The sequence below is a fragment of the Podarcis pityusensis genome (assembly GCF_964106645.2).
Source record: "Podarcis pityusensis genome assembly, chromosome: 1".
Lineage (NCBI taxonomy): Eukaryota > Metazoa > Chordata > Lepidosauria > Squamata > Lacertidae > Podarcis > Podarcis pityusensis.
The window spans coordinates 78,149,608-78,165,608 of record NC_138028.1 but is presented as its reverse complement, the minus strand read 5'-3'; the positions used below and the strand labels follow the sequence as shown (position 1 = coordinate 78,165,608).

Below are 16,001 nucleotides of genomic sequence, written 5' to 3'. Positions count from 1 at the left end.
TGGGCATGTGCAGAGTGCCTTTGCTGAACTTTAGTAACATATTTGAGAAGAAAAAGAAAGCATGACAGCAAAACTTCAGGGGAAACTTCAGCATTTCTCATTTAGGAGATTTCCAAAGAGGGGGATTGTGAATCTCACTCTGATCTTCAAACTTTAGATCATAGCAGCTGCGAAGTGCTTTGAAATTCTGTGCCAGGGAAGCAGATCATTTCTTCTCCCTCTCTTTCCGCAAGACTATCAGAATAGGATGCAAAGGTCATTACGGTGCTTGTGATCATCCAGCATGGCAAAGTTTCCTCTCTGTTAGGAGACTTTGTTACTATTTTTTCATAGTAAATCTTTTCCTAAGGGAATACTTTTGTCATTACTTTGTAGTTAGGCCTTAATATGTGCTGTGGGGTAAGCCTTACACTTGTTTCTCCTATGCTGTGTCAATATTTCATGTTTTAAAGTGCTTTTGCTGTTTCTTTATATATTGTTGCAGATTTGGGGTGACCTCTAAACCCTAGAAAGTAATAAATGCTAGAATTTTGATTGTTTCGGATGTGAAGGGAGAAATGCAAGCTGCAGAGGAATTCCTGAGCTAGCCTATGCAAAAGAGCCAAGATGGCGTCGTTAGTGGAAGCACTGACTTGAGCTCCGCAGCAGTTGTGCGGTTTTTATTAGTTTTTATTAGTTTTATCAGTTTTTATTCAGCTTTTATCAGCCTCAGCATTTTATCTACAACATTTGGCAGCTGTTCCTTAACTAATATATTCACAAGGCTTGAGTTAAAAGCTCAAGTTAAAAGCCTTAGAAAAAGGAAGAGGGGGAGGAAAAACGCCGAGAAACAAGGAGCGGCTGAAACTGAAGGCAAGTTCTGCTTCATTTTATCCCCTGGCAGAATTACTTGCCTACCTTGAAAGTAGTCTCGCGGAGAACCCTCCTGCAACACCCGACGGAGCTAATGAACCGAGGTGAGATTTTTACCAACTTGACCCTACAAGAGAAATAATGGTGACGACCAGGAGTGGCTATAGAACATCAGGCTTTTACCAGAGTGATTTAAGACCTCTCTCTAAAAGAGCTACCCTAAAGGGAACTCAAACAAAAAGCACTCGGCCCTTTAAGAATAGGGGTAAAGTTAAGCCGAGTGAGAATCAGCAGGAAACTGAAACTTTTCCCTCTTGCACTGAAGGGCCGGCTGTGCAGAGAGAGGATTGTGTAGAAGAATGCCACAACAAAGGGCCAATAAAGCCCAAAGTAAATCCAAACACAATTGGTACAGTCACCGAAGTACTCCCAAAACAGAGACTTAAATCCCAAGCTTCTCCTGAACCATCCCAAGTCCGAGAAGTGGAAGAACTAATGTTAAAACAAATTGCAGAGATCTCTTCGGGAAACCCTAAAACATCAGGAGACTCCTGCTTCCAACCTGAGACAAATGAGGATGAGGATTTATCAGTTATCAAATGGCTTGTGCTTTTAACTGAGGATATCGAAAATATAAAATCTCATCTGGCCACCTGTACAAAAATCCTCATTATAATGTTGGACACTTGCAAAACTCTCTGTAGGGAATCCAGCGGGATGACTGTAGAATTGGAAAGTAATAACAACTCCCTTCCTATCACCTGCAAAAACAGATCACCAAGGAAGGCCAAGAGATCTTGTAGGGCTACTGCCTTGAAAAGGAGGCCCATAAGGGCAAAAAAGAGCAGAAATGTTAAAAATTTTAAGGCAGTGCGTTACAAAAAAATGGATTTTAAAAAGCTTTTTAATCTTCTCAAGAGTATCCCAATAACCGAGACCAGTGGGAACACTGAGAAACTTTTAACCAGGAAATCTTCTAAGCAAGAACGTTCTATAAACCCTTGCCCTGACGCTGCGATGGATTCCTTGAAACCCTTAACACCTACCCCAACACCTAACTCCAAGCAAGACATCTTGATCCAAGACCCATGGTCTTACATTCTATCTGTAGATGAAACCAATCCCTCTAAGAAGAGAAATCTGATAAATCTAACAAATAAAAACTGGAATCTGGTGCTGTACCGAAACAAACTCGTTTTATCAAATTATCCCAAACCCCCAGGACTCCTGTCACAAGAAGAGCGTAAAGCCCATCTATCGAAACTTTTAAAGATCTATATGCCGGGCATCCTTAATAACCCTACTGATTTGGCCCAAGTGGAATATCTATACTTCAATGGATTCCTTGCTAGAGCGGTGGTCTCATTCTACGGAGACTGGCAAAACAAGTGTATAAATGTAGAGAACAACTGGAGACGAGTGGTATAAGAATCTCAAGGTACTTTAAAAATGAAGCACCTCCAATTCCACTTATACCCCATATCGTAAATTTGCCAAAAACTCAACATGAGATTGACCAACACGTTTTAATTGATATAAACTCTGCGGAGGACATCTCCAAACAGCCTACTGGTCTGGTTGCCAAGGACTCTCAAAGGTTGGACTCCCTTGGGCCCAGGTATGCGGAGAATCAGGGAATCGATCTTGACAGCTTTGATAATAACTTACTCTACTCTTATAGCGTTCTCCCGCAAGAAGTTCAGAAAGAAATACTTCATAAAATTGATACCCTTTACTTCTGCCTGACAAAAGTGACGGAGGAACAGCTGAGACTACCTAAACAAAATATGCTTGATAGAGACTGTGGTTCAGATTTGGTCCCACGTTTATACCACCAAGAACTGGACCTGTGGGTTGGGAAGGCACCCACCCCTACCAGCCAACTGGTTGTTGCGGAAATGAATCCACTCTTCCATATTCTGGAGGCGGAAACCTTACCACCAGACCCATCTACCATGCACCCCATCTCTGAGGCAAATATGACTACAACATCTGCCTGGGACAAAATGAGGGAACTTAACGAATCTGAATTAGGCTCTCCATGTAAAGTGCCCCATATGGGTCCACTTACTTGTAACTTTATTAATCCACTCTCTTCTAACGTGTGCAAGTTGAATAAATCCATAGATACCATCGAACCGATAACAGAACCAGCTGAACCAGACCAACAAATGAGAGACGACTCCATTTTATTTTTAGCCCCGAAGAATGATCTGGTCGAAGACCCGACAGGTCGTATTAACAAAATTATCCAAACAATTAATGATCACTCAACTAGTGGCACGATACCTGTTGACTTAAATTCGCTCCCTTTAAGTAATACCCCCCTAATTCTACCATCTGGCTCTGAAAAGTTGACTATCTTAGGCCTAACATCTGCCTTTAGCGAGACGAGTGGCAGGACTTTACAGCCAAACCACCCCAATAAATCTAAACAGTTGGGATGTATAGCACGATTGCCACCTTCTCAAAGGAAAATTACTGATTTTTTTGAAGCTGAAACTCCCCCAAATTTAGAATCCCATTCCCACATGATCTGACTACCTAACGACCAACCCGGCCACTCCTCGATGTCATTCTTATGCTGGAATATTGCGGGATGGAGGGGGAAGAAATCTGATCCAGACTTCTTAAAATTTGTTAATTTATTCCAAGTAATTCTCCTACAAGAAACTTGGGAAGAGGAGGTGATTGACATAAATGGATACGATACCATTTTGCTCCCAGCTAGCCCCTCTCTTAAAGGTGGACGCCCTAGGGGAGGCTTGGTAATAGCCATCTCCCTCAAATTGCAAGCAAAACTTACACTTGTTAAATCTTCCTCGCCTTATGCGATCACAGGATTGATTTCAGGAGGGAAATTTGAACTACTGGTAACAAATGTTTATTTCCCCCCTGGGGGGCAGGTAGTGGACCTCCATTCCAAATGGGAAACACTTGAAGAACACCTAGCTTTCTGTTACACTAAGTTCCCAAATATTTCAGCAGTCATGGGAGGTGATTTTAATGCTCGTACAGCTGCAAACTGGGAAGCGCTAGGCAAGGCCAAATGGTGGGTCATACCTGATCACCAGAACTTGGATTTCTCCCCCCATATACAGAGAAAATCGAAAGATAATAGGGTTAACGAAGCGGGAACCCTTCTTTATCAACTGATTTTACGTTTGAATTTGATAATTTTAAACGGAAATTGTCCCCCGGATATTCCGGGTGAGTTCACTCATTTGAGCACACTTACAAATAGTGTTCTCGATTATTTTATTGTTTCCAGAGATCTATTCCCAAATTTTTCTTATTTTAAAATAGAAAACGTCCAAATGAGCGACCATCTCCCCTTGAGTGCCATGCTTTCCCTAGACTGGCAGTCTATCAAGTCCAGACACCCCATATATATGGGAATAAATACTGCAGAACAAGTGAGAGGAATAAAATGGTCAGTAACTCAAGCCCAAAAATATATGGAATTTTTCCAACAAGAGATAATTCAAACTCATGTTGCTTTGGATTTAGATTTGTATGGGCATGAACAAATTATTACCGTATTTTTCGCACCATAGGACGCACCGGACAATAGGACGCACTTTGTTTTAGAGGGGGGAGAACAAGAAAAAAAATTCTCCCCCTCTCTGCCCAGCGCCCCTTCAGCGAAGTGGCAGGAGGCGCTGTGCAGAGAGGGGGAGAACTTTCCCCTTGTTTTCCCGCTCTAAAACAAGGTGCCGTTTAAGGTGCGTTCAGGCGGCTACCTTGGAAGCTTGGAGAGTGAGAGGGGTCGGTGTGCACTGACCCCTCTCGCTCTCCAGGCTTCAGGTTCCTTTCGACCTGCTCTTTGGGGCTGGCGGGGGGAAGCCCACCACCAGCCCCAAAGAGCAGTTCAGGGAGCAGCGGAAAGGCGCAGCAGAGAGGCTCCTGCCATAGCCGTGCGTCACCTCTCCAGCCGGGAGAGGGTCGCTGGGCTATGGCTTCTTTAGCCCCGTGCGCGCTCTCCCAGCTGGAGAGGTGACACACGGCTATGGCAGGAGCCTCAATAGCCGCCCGTCACCTCTCCAGCCGGGAGAGGGTCGCGGGGGGCTGCTTTAGCCCCGCGCGCGCTCTCCCGGCTGGAGAGGTGACGGGCGGCTATGGCAGGAGCCTCAATAGCCACCCGTCACCTCTCCAGCTGGGAGAGGGTCGCGGGGGGCTGCTTTAGCGCCGCGCGCGCTCTCCCGGCTGGAGAGGTGACGGGCGGCTATGGCAAGAGCCTCAATAGCCGCGCGTCACCTCTCCAGCCGGGAGAGGGTCGCGGGGTGCTTCTTTAGCCCCGCGCGCGCTCTCCCGGCTGGAGAGGTGACGCGGGGCTGTAGAGGCTCCTGCCATAGCCGCGCGTCACCTCTCCAGCCGGGAGAGGGTCGCGGGGCTATGGCGTCTTCGCTCCATAGGACGCACACACATTTTCCCTTCATTTTTGAAGGGAAAAAAGTGCGTCCTATAGAGCGAAAAATACGGTAATTCATTTTCTCAGCTTACAGAAGATCTTATGCCCTTTTTTACAGTACCAGCCATCCAAGTAAATCGGGCCCATTTTAAGACCGGTGCCCCTTGGTTCAACTTAAAATGCAAACAAGCTAGACGACATCTCTGTGCCATTTACAATGAACATAAATCTTCTGGTGCTTTAGTATTACCTAGGAATTACCAACAAGCAAAAACAGCATATAAGCAAGCCCAGAGAATGGCTAAGCAAGAGTGGCAACAAAATCGCTGGCAGGCGCTTATAGTCACCTCTAGTTCATGTAGCTCACGGCAATTTTGGCAATTGGTTAATAGAAGATCAAGGAGATACCCCTTAACAATAATTCCTGCCCCGGTCTGGGAATCCTTTTTAAGGAAATATTTTGCGTCACCAGATTCCAATACCAACGCTCTTGATGATGTATTTGACCATCTCTCCATCTGGCCCCCTACTGACCCCGATGAAATCTTTAATTTAATCTCTAAACTTAAAATCGGCAAAGCCCCTGGGTCAGATTTGGTTCCGGCGGAAGCCATAAAACTACATTCCGACTGGTGGGCAAAAATCCTGGCTGTTACTTTCGATGCTATTAATGCAACTGGAAGGGTGCCAAAAATATGGAAGGACGCTATTATAATCCCAATATATAAAAAAGGCTCCCCAGACGACCCAGAGAATTATAGGAATATTAGTTTACTGTCAATAGTTGGAAAGATATATGCACGTTTTCTGCTGAATAGACTTACCCAATGGGCTGAAGAAAAGAAACTGATAGGCCCCGAGCAAGCAGGATTCAGACCGAACCAGTCAACTACGGACCATGTTTTAGTCTTGCACCATCTAGCCCGGAAATATTCCTCTTCAAACCGAGGCCAACTTTGTGCGGCTTTTATCGACCTTAAGGCTGCATTTGACAGCATCCCAAGAAGGTTACTCTGGGAAAAGTTGGCCCGATGGGGAATTGATAGAAGACTTTTATGGTTAATAATCCAGCTGCATGAGGGGTCGGCTGCTAGGATGAGAATAACCCCAGCTGGCAATCTCACAAATTCTGTGCCCATCAACAGAGGAGTCCGGCAAGGATGTATCCTAGCTCCTTTTCTCTTCAATTTATTCATTAGTGACATGAGGATACCATTGGCTGAATCTCAGGAAATCACCCATGCCCCCCGTCTCGCAAACTATCGTTGCCCATTATTACTCTATGCTGATGATGCTGTGATTTTATCCTTCTCAAGAATTGGCCTCAGGAGAGCATTAAAACTATTTGTCTCATATTGTAAAACAAATTCCCTCACTATAAATCAATCTAAATCCAAAGTACTAATTTTCTCAAAAAGTTGGAAATCCTATAAGTGGCAATTAGATGGAAAACCTATTGAACAGGTCTATAAATTTCAATACCTGGGAGTTTTTCTCCAATATAATCTGGGTTGGAAGGCGCATATTGCACATATTTTAAACAAGGCCAAGGCCCTATCCTTTGCGCTTTTGCGCTTTTTCTTTTCGGACGGGGCTCTTCATGTTCCATCTGCCTTGAAAGTATTCAAAGCTAAAGTAATTGCAACATTGGCATATGCTGTTCCTTTATGGGGGACCGCAGTAAACTTGATGACCTTGGAGGTAATTCAAAACCAATTTCTAAGACGACTGCTAAAACTTCCTCAGTGCGTTAGCAACGCAGCTATTTGTTTAGAATTAAAAACTACACCTTTAGAAAATACTCTTTGGAGGCGCAGCCTTTGTTACTGGTTGTCCTTAAGGCATAGGCTCCCGAATCTGTATTTGATCCAATGCCTCTGGAGAGATAATTTTCCCGTCCTAGGGGCAAAAGAGATCCATTCCAAAGTAGTGACCTATGGATTGTCTCCATCAGAATTATTGGAATTGGACCTAGCCACAGCAAAAAAAACCCTCACTCAAAAACTTGAGGAGATTGACCTACAACAAAACACCATTTTGGGTAGTGGCACTTGCTCACCATTAAATCTTGGCATAGTGCCCTCACAGCAGATACCATCTTATTTGACCTCTTTGTCTGTAGCGGCCCACAGATATGCCTTTATTAAGGCAAGATTTAATGCCTTTCCTTCCAATGTCTTGAATAATAGATTTTCCAATGGTCGGATCTCAGCGGTGTGTGTATGTGATAATAGATCTATAGAATCTTTACAACATATACTATTCTGCTGTTCACTACATTCAGTTTCTCGGAGCAGATTTTTGTCCCCTTTATTATTGGAAATCTCAGGTGATTCCTTGGAAACACAGCTAATACATTTATTGCAAGATTCTAATCCAAGTAGGTCCCTTTCTGTTGCCAGATTTCTGATAACAGTATTAGCCTATAAAAGGAAAAATGGATTACTCTATGATTATTGATTTTGCCTAAATAATATTGATTTATACTGATAAGCTGATATTTTAAGCGCTATATTGTTCTTATTTTAATGGAATTTAGAAACTTACGGATTGAGATGTACTTGACTTAAACGTAATTTAATTTATTAATTTTATCTTGTTATACCTGTTCTGCTGTATGATGTATTGAATGTGGGCCTATGGCCGTAATAAACTAAACTTGAACTAGCCTATGCAAAATGACCTGGCCAAGCTAGGGCTATTAAGAAACAAACAGAGCCATTGTCAATACAGTGGACACTCGGGTTGCAAATGTGATCTGTGTGGGAGGCACGTTTGCAACCCGCAGCACTGCATCTGCGCACGCGCGGGTTGCAATTCGGCACTTCTGCACATGCGCAAAACACGATTTAGCACTTCTGTGCATGCGCAAAGCACCGAAACTCAGAAATAACCCATTCCAGTACTTCTGGGTTTGGTGCTGTGTGCAACCCAAAGCATCTGTAACCCGAGGTATGACTGTACTGTACAAGAAAACTGTCCTTCCCCCTTCCCCAGAGGTGTGAACGGGGGGGGGGGGGATGTATGGAATGTTGCCAGGGTAACTGAGTGTGAAGAGTTTTTAACAAGGTGTGCTGGGAAGAAGGGGCAGAACAAAGGGAGAACCATCTTGGGCAGGCTGGCTGAAGCCTGGGAGAGATGCCTTTGACTCTAGGGCTGCACTGCTGTGGGGGACAAGCCCTGCTTGAGATGACCATGTTGTGAGATCTGGACTCCCTCCATGCAAACTGAAAATGTAAATAGGTGGATAAGTCATATTTCTTAAAGCTACAACAGTTTCTGCTGCGTCTTCAATTCTCCTAAGGAGCACAAACCTTGGGGGAGCATCTGGAACCCCCTGGAACCTTGCTGAATCCCAGACTGAGATCCTTTACCCGGCACACATATAAGCATGAAATGCAGATGTCATTGATAGTTTCTCATGATTGAAGCAGCTTTTCATGATTTCCCAGGTAGGTAAGAACAACCGTTCACACTATACATTTTGTTACCTTTCAATGCCAGGGTTCTTCCACATGAGGGAATGTTCCAAAAGTCTAATTTACCCAGGAAAATGCAGCTAGGTTTATAAGATAACTGTCACATGCAAAAAAAATAATACTAATAACAAAAGAGCTGTGCTATAGTTTCTTTATTTGATTTTGGAGAAGATGAAGACAAGATAAAGATAAATAATTTTAGACTCTACCATGAGGCGTATAAATGCCTGAGTCTTTCATTCTAAGTCCCATTCCTTTTGATTTATGCAATCCTTACTAACTTATTTCCACAGTTTGTTTTCCCCGATCATTTAATCCACACATGAAAAACAGAAGTTGCAATTTATTTTTTTGAAGATCCTCACAGAGCTAAATACTTCATTCCTGATTTTCATCTACTGTTGCTCCAGATACTGCTTCATTTATTTCTGCAATCAGTTGGCAAACCGAGCGGCTCATTCTCTGAGTGGCTTCCTCTGCATCATTGCCTGAAAAACTGCCATGAGAGAAATGCAGGTCAAATATCATGCAATAGTTCACTGGCCAGCATTCCTGGAACATTGCCTCCTCAATCTGCTCACTGAATCTGGAAAGTCTTGTGAATGAGTTCTAACTGACTAACCTAATCTACCCATCCTTCACGCTCATAACCAGAAAATTACTTGTCATCTTCCCCATCCCCCATTGCATTGTCTACTTCTTAGTATTTCCTCCCTCCACTTTATCATCTATTCTTCCTTCGCCCCCTACTGTTCCTGACTTGAAGCACATGTAGCAAGGCACTGCTTCCCACAAATGCTGTGGGGAGAGGGTTGGAGAGAGGTAGCCCTAGAGTAACAGTAAAATCGGCCAAGGAAACAGTGTAATAGCCAGGTGAGATGACCAGAGCTGTACACAGTATTCCAAATTCAGTTGCACCATAGATTTGTGTAATGGCAGTTGAATTTTCAGTTTCTTTCCTAAAGATCCCTAACATGGAATTTACCTTTCTTGTAGCTGTCACACACTACATAGACATCTTCACCAAGCTATCCATTATGATGCCAAGTTCTCATTCTTGGTTAGTCACTGCCACTTCAGACCCTAAGAGCATCTATGCATCACTTTACACTTGTTCACCTTGAATTGCATTTGCCACTTTACCGCACATTCACTCAGTTTGGAGAGGTCTTTTTGCAACTCTTCACAATTTCTTTAAAAAAAATTTTTTTTCAAGACCTTGAACAATTTAGCAAACTTGGGCACCTGGATCCCTTTGTAAAAAATGGTGTTCCATTGACTACTTCCAAGTCTCACCTTGCATCAAGGTTCTCTACAAATTGCAAACAAGTCTTCAGTTTAATGAGTTTCTCTTCTGAACTCCACAAGTCATCTGTGTTTTTATCAGTGAAGCCAGAGGCATCCTTTACTCCAGATGAGACACTAATGCACAAGAAAGCAAGGTCAGAGATGAGAGGGCACATTCTGCTAAGAGGCCACTTTTGGGGTTTTCTCTCTTCTCTAAAGAATGTAAATTCACATAAATTAAATACATCTTTGGAAAAAGCTTCTTTCTTACAAAGTAGCTTTATTAACTTTGCAATTTCTCCTCTCTCTGAAGACTGATTAATGTCCACAAAAGCCTAAAGTGTATTGGGATGAAAATATCTCAATCAGTTCTGGCCACTATATTTTGCCATTCTTGTGTATATACTCCTACAGTTGAGTATCCTTCCGAATGCCTATTCAATTAAAATAATAATAAATATGTGAATGAAAAGTGTTATGCTAAAATGCAAGGGAAGGGAAGATGGAGCAGAAAAGCAGATAGTGTTTTATCCTTCCCTGGCTGCCACTTCACCCCAATCTGCTCTTCCTCCCAGGAGTCTACGTGCATGTGTGAATGGTGAAACGTACATCTGAAACCCTATAGCAGAACAAAACATAGGGAGAAGGAAATGGGCAAGGTGTCCAGGGACGAGCTAAACCCTTCCCATCCTGCCACTTCCCTGCTTCCCTCCTGCTGGTGCTTTGCAACAATAAAGTGACCCATCAGAATTTCCTTATGGGTGTTCACATGTGGCATCTAACTGAGACATCAGTTTGAGCCAACACTGCAGAAATGGAAAATGTAACACCCAGTTATCTCTACCTTGTGTGTGCCTTTCCTTACATGAACCAACCTGGAGTCTGCATTCATCCTGTGTTCCCACCTACAAGGAATTTTCAGAGGCAGGCAAAGGCATTGCATCCTGTTTCACTGCTTGAGGCAAAACGAGAAGTAACACTCTGCAGCTGCTGGCACTGCTTCAGAGGTGATAGGGCAAGGGGGCTTCTGCTGCCTGAGGCGGTGGCTTCACCCCACCTAATGGCTGCACCAGCCTTGGGAACAAACCTTCTCAGTGGTAGCTCCCCATTTGTGGAATGCTCTCCCCAAGGAGGCATGACTGGTGCCATCTGTTTTTAAGCCCCAGGTGAAAACATGTTTATTTTCCGAATCCTTTGGAGCTTAACTCTCAGCATATGTTTAGTGGGGTGGGGTTGAGCCGGCTCTTTTATGATTATTCTTGTGTTTTAGTTTGTTTTTTCATCTTGTTTTAGATCTGTTTTTAATGTTTGTTCGTTGCTTAAGTAATAACTCTGAAAGTTCTCAAATCTGCCTCCCATTTTCATGCACCTTATATACACTTTTGCACCGCGCTCCTAACACTCCTAATTTTCTACTGATTTCCTGCTTCTGATCTTCCAAGAGAGTCCCAGCATTTAAAATCAGCCTACACATACTGTATATGGCAACCCTTCATAGGCTCCTGACCTATAGTTTGGGGACTTCACGTATGCGATCTTTTGAAATGGTGAGGTGAATAAATTCTCTTTCTCTGATGACTTTTCAGTCTTAGCATTTTTAAGCATTATCTCTGTATTTACCTGCGCTTGTAGTTCATCAGGTTTTGTAGTAATTTGGCAGCTTTCTCATATTCTCTTCTCATTCCCGCATCATGCATCAATTTGAGCTCGATTTGCCTCTGGTGCCTAGGGTTGAGAATCATAGAAATGTAGAGTTGAACTGAATTAATGAGTCAAGCTAACATAAAATGGATTAAATTCCACTGTAAGTCATCTATCATTTGCCCAAGGGTAGGCCATCCAGCCTGTTGCTCCACTGAGAGTGCGGATGTCGGGGCTGGGGCAGAGAGCATGTTGATGTTGTTATAGGTGCAGCATGGAATGAGACAAGTGAGCATTCTCTAAGAAAGATACTAATTACTGGAGGCTTTCCTGGGGGAAATTGGGGAACTGAGACTTGTTGGAAAACACTAGTTTTTGATGCGATATATTTATAACACATTAGCTGTGCAATGTCATCTCAAAGACAATTAATTGTAATTAAACTTTGAAACTTGAATCTTAATTACAAAAGTCCTAACAGTGGTCACATTCCCTGCATGCCTGCTAAACTAGCAGAACTGTACGGTGTTCTTTCCTACGCTCCTTCCATCTTTTTAAAAGAACAGATTGCAGAAAAACAAGCACTAGCTGTCAATCCAATCTCAGAAGTGTCTAAGGAAGCTTGTACTTGTCATTGCAACTGTCCATTTCTCCAAAAAGTGATCGGCATCACACTTTTTCTCTAGAGTACTCTGTGTGTGATGAAGACGGGGAGGGGAAGAGTCACCAAAGTCACTGGGTGGGAGGGCTGAAAGTGGGAAATCTTTGAATTGCTGAGATCATACAATTTGAAAGGGAAAAAAAAGGGGGAAGGGCTGAGTCACAGAAAAGATGTTTACCTCCCAAGAGAAGGAAGTGATGCTGAGATGTGAGACAAGATCATCACCACAGTAGCTAGCTGCCACAGTCCAGTCATCAAAGCCATGGTGCTTCCCTTAAAACTGAAACAAGTTTTAATGAGTAACAGAAAGGCTGCAGTTACAGATAGGTAGCCGTGTTGGTCTGCCATAGTCAAAATAAAAAAATCCTTCCAGTAACACCTTTAAGACCAACTAAGTTAGTTCTTGGTATGAGCTTTCGTGTGCAAGCACACTTCTTCAGATACACTGAAACAGAAGTTGCCAGATCCTTCTATATAGTGAGAAGGTGGGGAGGGGTATTACTCTCCCCACCTTCTCACTATATAGAAGGATCTGGCAACTTCTGTTTCAGTGTATCTGAAGAAGTGTGCTTGCACACGAAAGCTCATACCAAGAACTAACTTAGTTGGTCTTAAAGGTGCTACTGGAAGGATTTTTTTATTTTGAGAAAGGCTGCAGTTCTTTATTGGTACAGATTGCCTATTGTGTCACACACGCACATTCCAGGGCTCTCTAAATAATGACTAATGTTGCTGACGTCCTGGAGCTGGAACGTTTTCCCCTGAGAGGGATGTCTGGAGCCCATTTTTATGCCCTGTTTCTGGTGCCAGGCTTCTACCAGGCTTTTAACTTTTTATTGATTCTGCCTATTATTTTTATGCTGCATTCATTAGGTAGGAATGCGCAGTGGCAAGAAAAAATTAACGTGTATCCTTTGGAAGCAGCCCAATTTGTTTCAGAGCAGCAGTGTCTTTTTAACTCCACTCAATTACTTGGGAGAAAATTACCTCTGTTAAAAATGAAGCTTTGCTTCCCTCCTCCCTGGCCATTCACTATAGCGGGGGATCTAAAAACAGCTACAAATTTGTTCCTTTTCATACAATGAAATTTGCATGGATTAAGCTTGCCAAACTGCAGGTAGATGCATTCAGAGGGTTTGTGCAGGACACCTTTGAATTTTGATTTAAAAAACAAAAAAGAAGAAGTCTATAACCTTTTCAATTTTTATCAGAATTGGATATGATTTGCAAGCATGGTCATCCCTTCTGAGAGGATGAAGCCCCCTACATTTCAGAACAATAGCTGCAGTGGGCCTCCAGAAAGGGCAGATGTTACTGTTTTGGCGTTGGTACAATAATAGTCATGGAAGTGGTGGTGGGGATCCCCAGCAAGGACCCTGCTAACCCAAGGGTCATTGGTGAGGAGCAGTCTTCTGCTCTCTCCCCACAGATTTCAGGGGAGGTACAGTTACTTCTCCCTAGGAGTGATCTTTCCCTTGATGTTCACAATGGAAGGGGGTAGTGGGGTAATAGCATGAATCCCCACAGAAAACTGGAGTGGGGGGGGGTATAATCCCCTCAGCAACAATTCTGTTACCCCAGGGTCATTGGTGGAGGGTGGCTTTCAGATTTTGGGGGGTGCAATGCAGAGCTCTTCATAGATTTGCACAGGAAAGACACAGATTCACATGTAAAACAAGTAAGTTTTAATCCTTCCCTCAGATCACTCTGATTGGAGTGCCCTGGAGAAATAATTCAGTGTGATTAAAAGCTGAACCTGTCCATCAAAACAAAAGAGACCGCCCACTTCTCCACCCTTCCTTTCTTCTCAAGCTCTGGGTGCTTCCCTCATCGTGTCATTTCATTTCAGAAGAGAAAAACAAAACAAAATGCCAGTCCATTCACCACTGTGCCACCTAATTCTGATGTATGTCAATAACCGGCCTCAGGTGGAACCTGGAAAATGATCACTATAACTCTGCTGTTCAAAATCCTTTTCAGCACACAGTTATGGTTATCTCTGACAGGTCTCATGTCCTTTAATGACTGTATACTTAAGAGGGAATCTTGATGAGTGGAGTTTTCTCATCACTGCATTTCGCTACTGAAATTCTCTCTTCTCCACAGCTATTAAAAGGCATTGGATCCTTGTACTGATTTACATCTAATTTGCCAAACATTATGTTAAACTACAAGCCTTGTGCTGCTTCTGCCTACTACATGTGTTAAGGGATGTTAAAATAACAGAAAAGAGAACAGAAGAGCTTTACATCAAACAAATGAATGGAGAGAGGTAGCCATCGCATGTGACATCATCTAGAAAGATAATTTATCATTGCAATAAAGGTCTGCATATAGAACAGCCTCCCCCATGGCTTTGGCATCATTTTTGATGCCAACAGAAAGAAAAAGAATAGTGTGGATTGTTACGCTGTTCTTTCAAGCATCCAGCTATAATATATGTTCCTTCACTTAGTAATACTGTGAATAAAATTAAACATGTAGCAATTTCTTTTTTAAAAAAACAACAAGAGTAACACCAATCACAAACCTTAATGGATTTTATTATTATTAAAAAAAGACAAAAAGCCACTCAAGCACTTTTTATTGCGATAGGAGGAATACAAAATAAGTTCCTAAAACAGTGTCCTAGAAGCAGGTTTACCTCCTTTCTGTTGTGAATTCACACATAATTAGTCTTTAGTTTCTTTCAGATGAGTCATAAAAATAATTAGATGTTGGGCTTTGTGGCTGACAGACATGACTAAGGCTTAAAACCCATCAGCCAGCAACCCAAAGGGGTGTGCACGTACATAGGTTTTATAGCCCTCCATTTCCCACTGCTGCGTCCTTAAGCTTCCTGAGAAGCCACTCTAAACTTCAAGGACACTCTAGGTCAGCGTCGGCTGCAGTGAAGAGGAAGTTGGCAACCCCTTTCTCTGTGTGTGAAGATATATTGTCTACTGTTTCTATCCTAGTTACAGAACTCTATTGCTAAAAGGGAATCTAGTGATAACCCAGTCCTACCTGCTGTGCTATGGTGGATGCTAAATGCCCTTGTGATATTGGACAGATTTACTTATATGCATCCTGTGGAACCATTCCCAGAGCCACAGCCATAGTAAAAAAATGTGAACCCCACAAGGACTCTGTCAACAAATATGCCAGCCAGGAGGACAAAATACTTACCGGTTCGAAAGACGCTGCTCTGGCACAAGTGAAAGTTCTCTCAGCTGTTGCTGTCCAACTCTTACCTGTGCCTCTCTCCTATAAATATTCTGCTCTTATCAGTAATCGTTAGGTAAAGACTGGAATAAGGATACTGTTTAATAATGGCAAATAAGCCAGAATGCCTTTTAATTTCCTAATTTGTCTGGCAAACATCCTTGGAGTGATAGCAAGCATATTGAGAGTGATTGATTTTCTGTGAATGGCACTGCTATCTCTTATTTCACCTTTAAATTACCCTATTTGATGGGAATTAAAAACATATATTTGTTTGCTTAGGTATTATTTGCCAGGATGAATGTGTGCGTCTTTCAGGAATGTTCTTGACATTCGAGAGCTCACTTAGAATGATGGGTGTATCATAGAGGTTACAATGGAAGCATTGGTCGTAGTCAAATATCCAACTTCCTTCCTCTTCCAGATGGCTTACAGCTACCTGACAAGCTTGGCTTGATCAACCATG

The 16,001-nt window shown here is 42.8% G+C and overlaps 1 protein-coding gene across 1 annotated transcript; it reads right to left on the bottom strand.

The window, feature by feature from the left end:
* Window positions 1-8,879: 8,879 nt before the first annotated feature.
* Window positions 8,880-15,544, bottom strand: LOC308474514 (uncharacterized protein). Its single transcript, XM_081000913.1, has 5 exons — window positions 15,500-15,544; window positions 12,510-12,611; window positions 11,650-11,754; window positions 10,039-10,164; window positions 8,880-9,238 (listed from the first exon to the last, which is right to left on the bottom strand). The coding sequence occupies exons 2-5, from the start codon at window positions 12,593-12,595 to the stop codon at window positions 9,121-9,123; spliced, it is 435 nt and encodes a 144-aa protein (XP_080857039.1). The 5' UTR covers window positions 12,596-12,611; window positions 15,500-15,544; the 3' UTR covers window positions 8,880-9,120.
* Window positions 15,545-16,001: the final 457 nt, after the last annotated feature.

What these genes read in the sequence shown, in the direction of transcription:
- LOC308474514 (XM_081000913.1), bottom strand. Translation starts at nt 12,595, where the DNA reads ATGGCTTTGATGACTGGACTGTGGCAGCTAGCTACTGTGGTGATGATC. An exon ending in TCACTTCCTTCTCTTGGGAG is followed by an intron (nt 11,755 to 12,509) that starts GTAAACATCTTT and finishes TCTCAACCCTAG; the next exon opens with GCACCAGAGGCAAATCGAGC. An exon ending in CTGATGAACTACAAGCGCAG is followed by an intron (nt 10,165 to 11,649) that starts GTAAATACAGAG and finishes CTTGTGCATTAG; the next exon opens with TGTCTCATCTGGAGTAAAGG.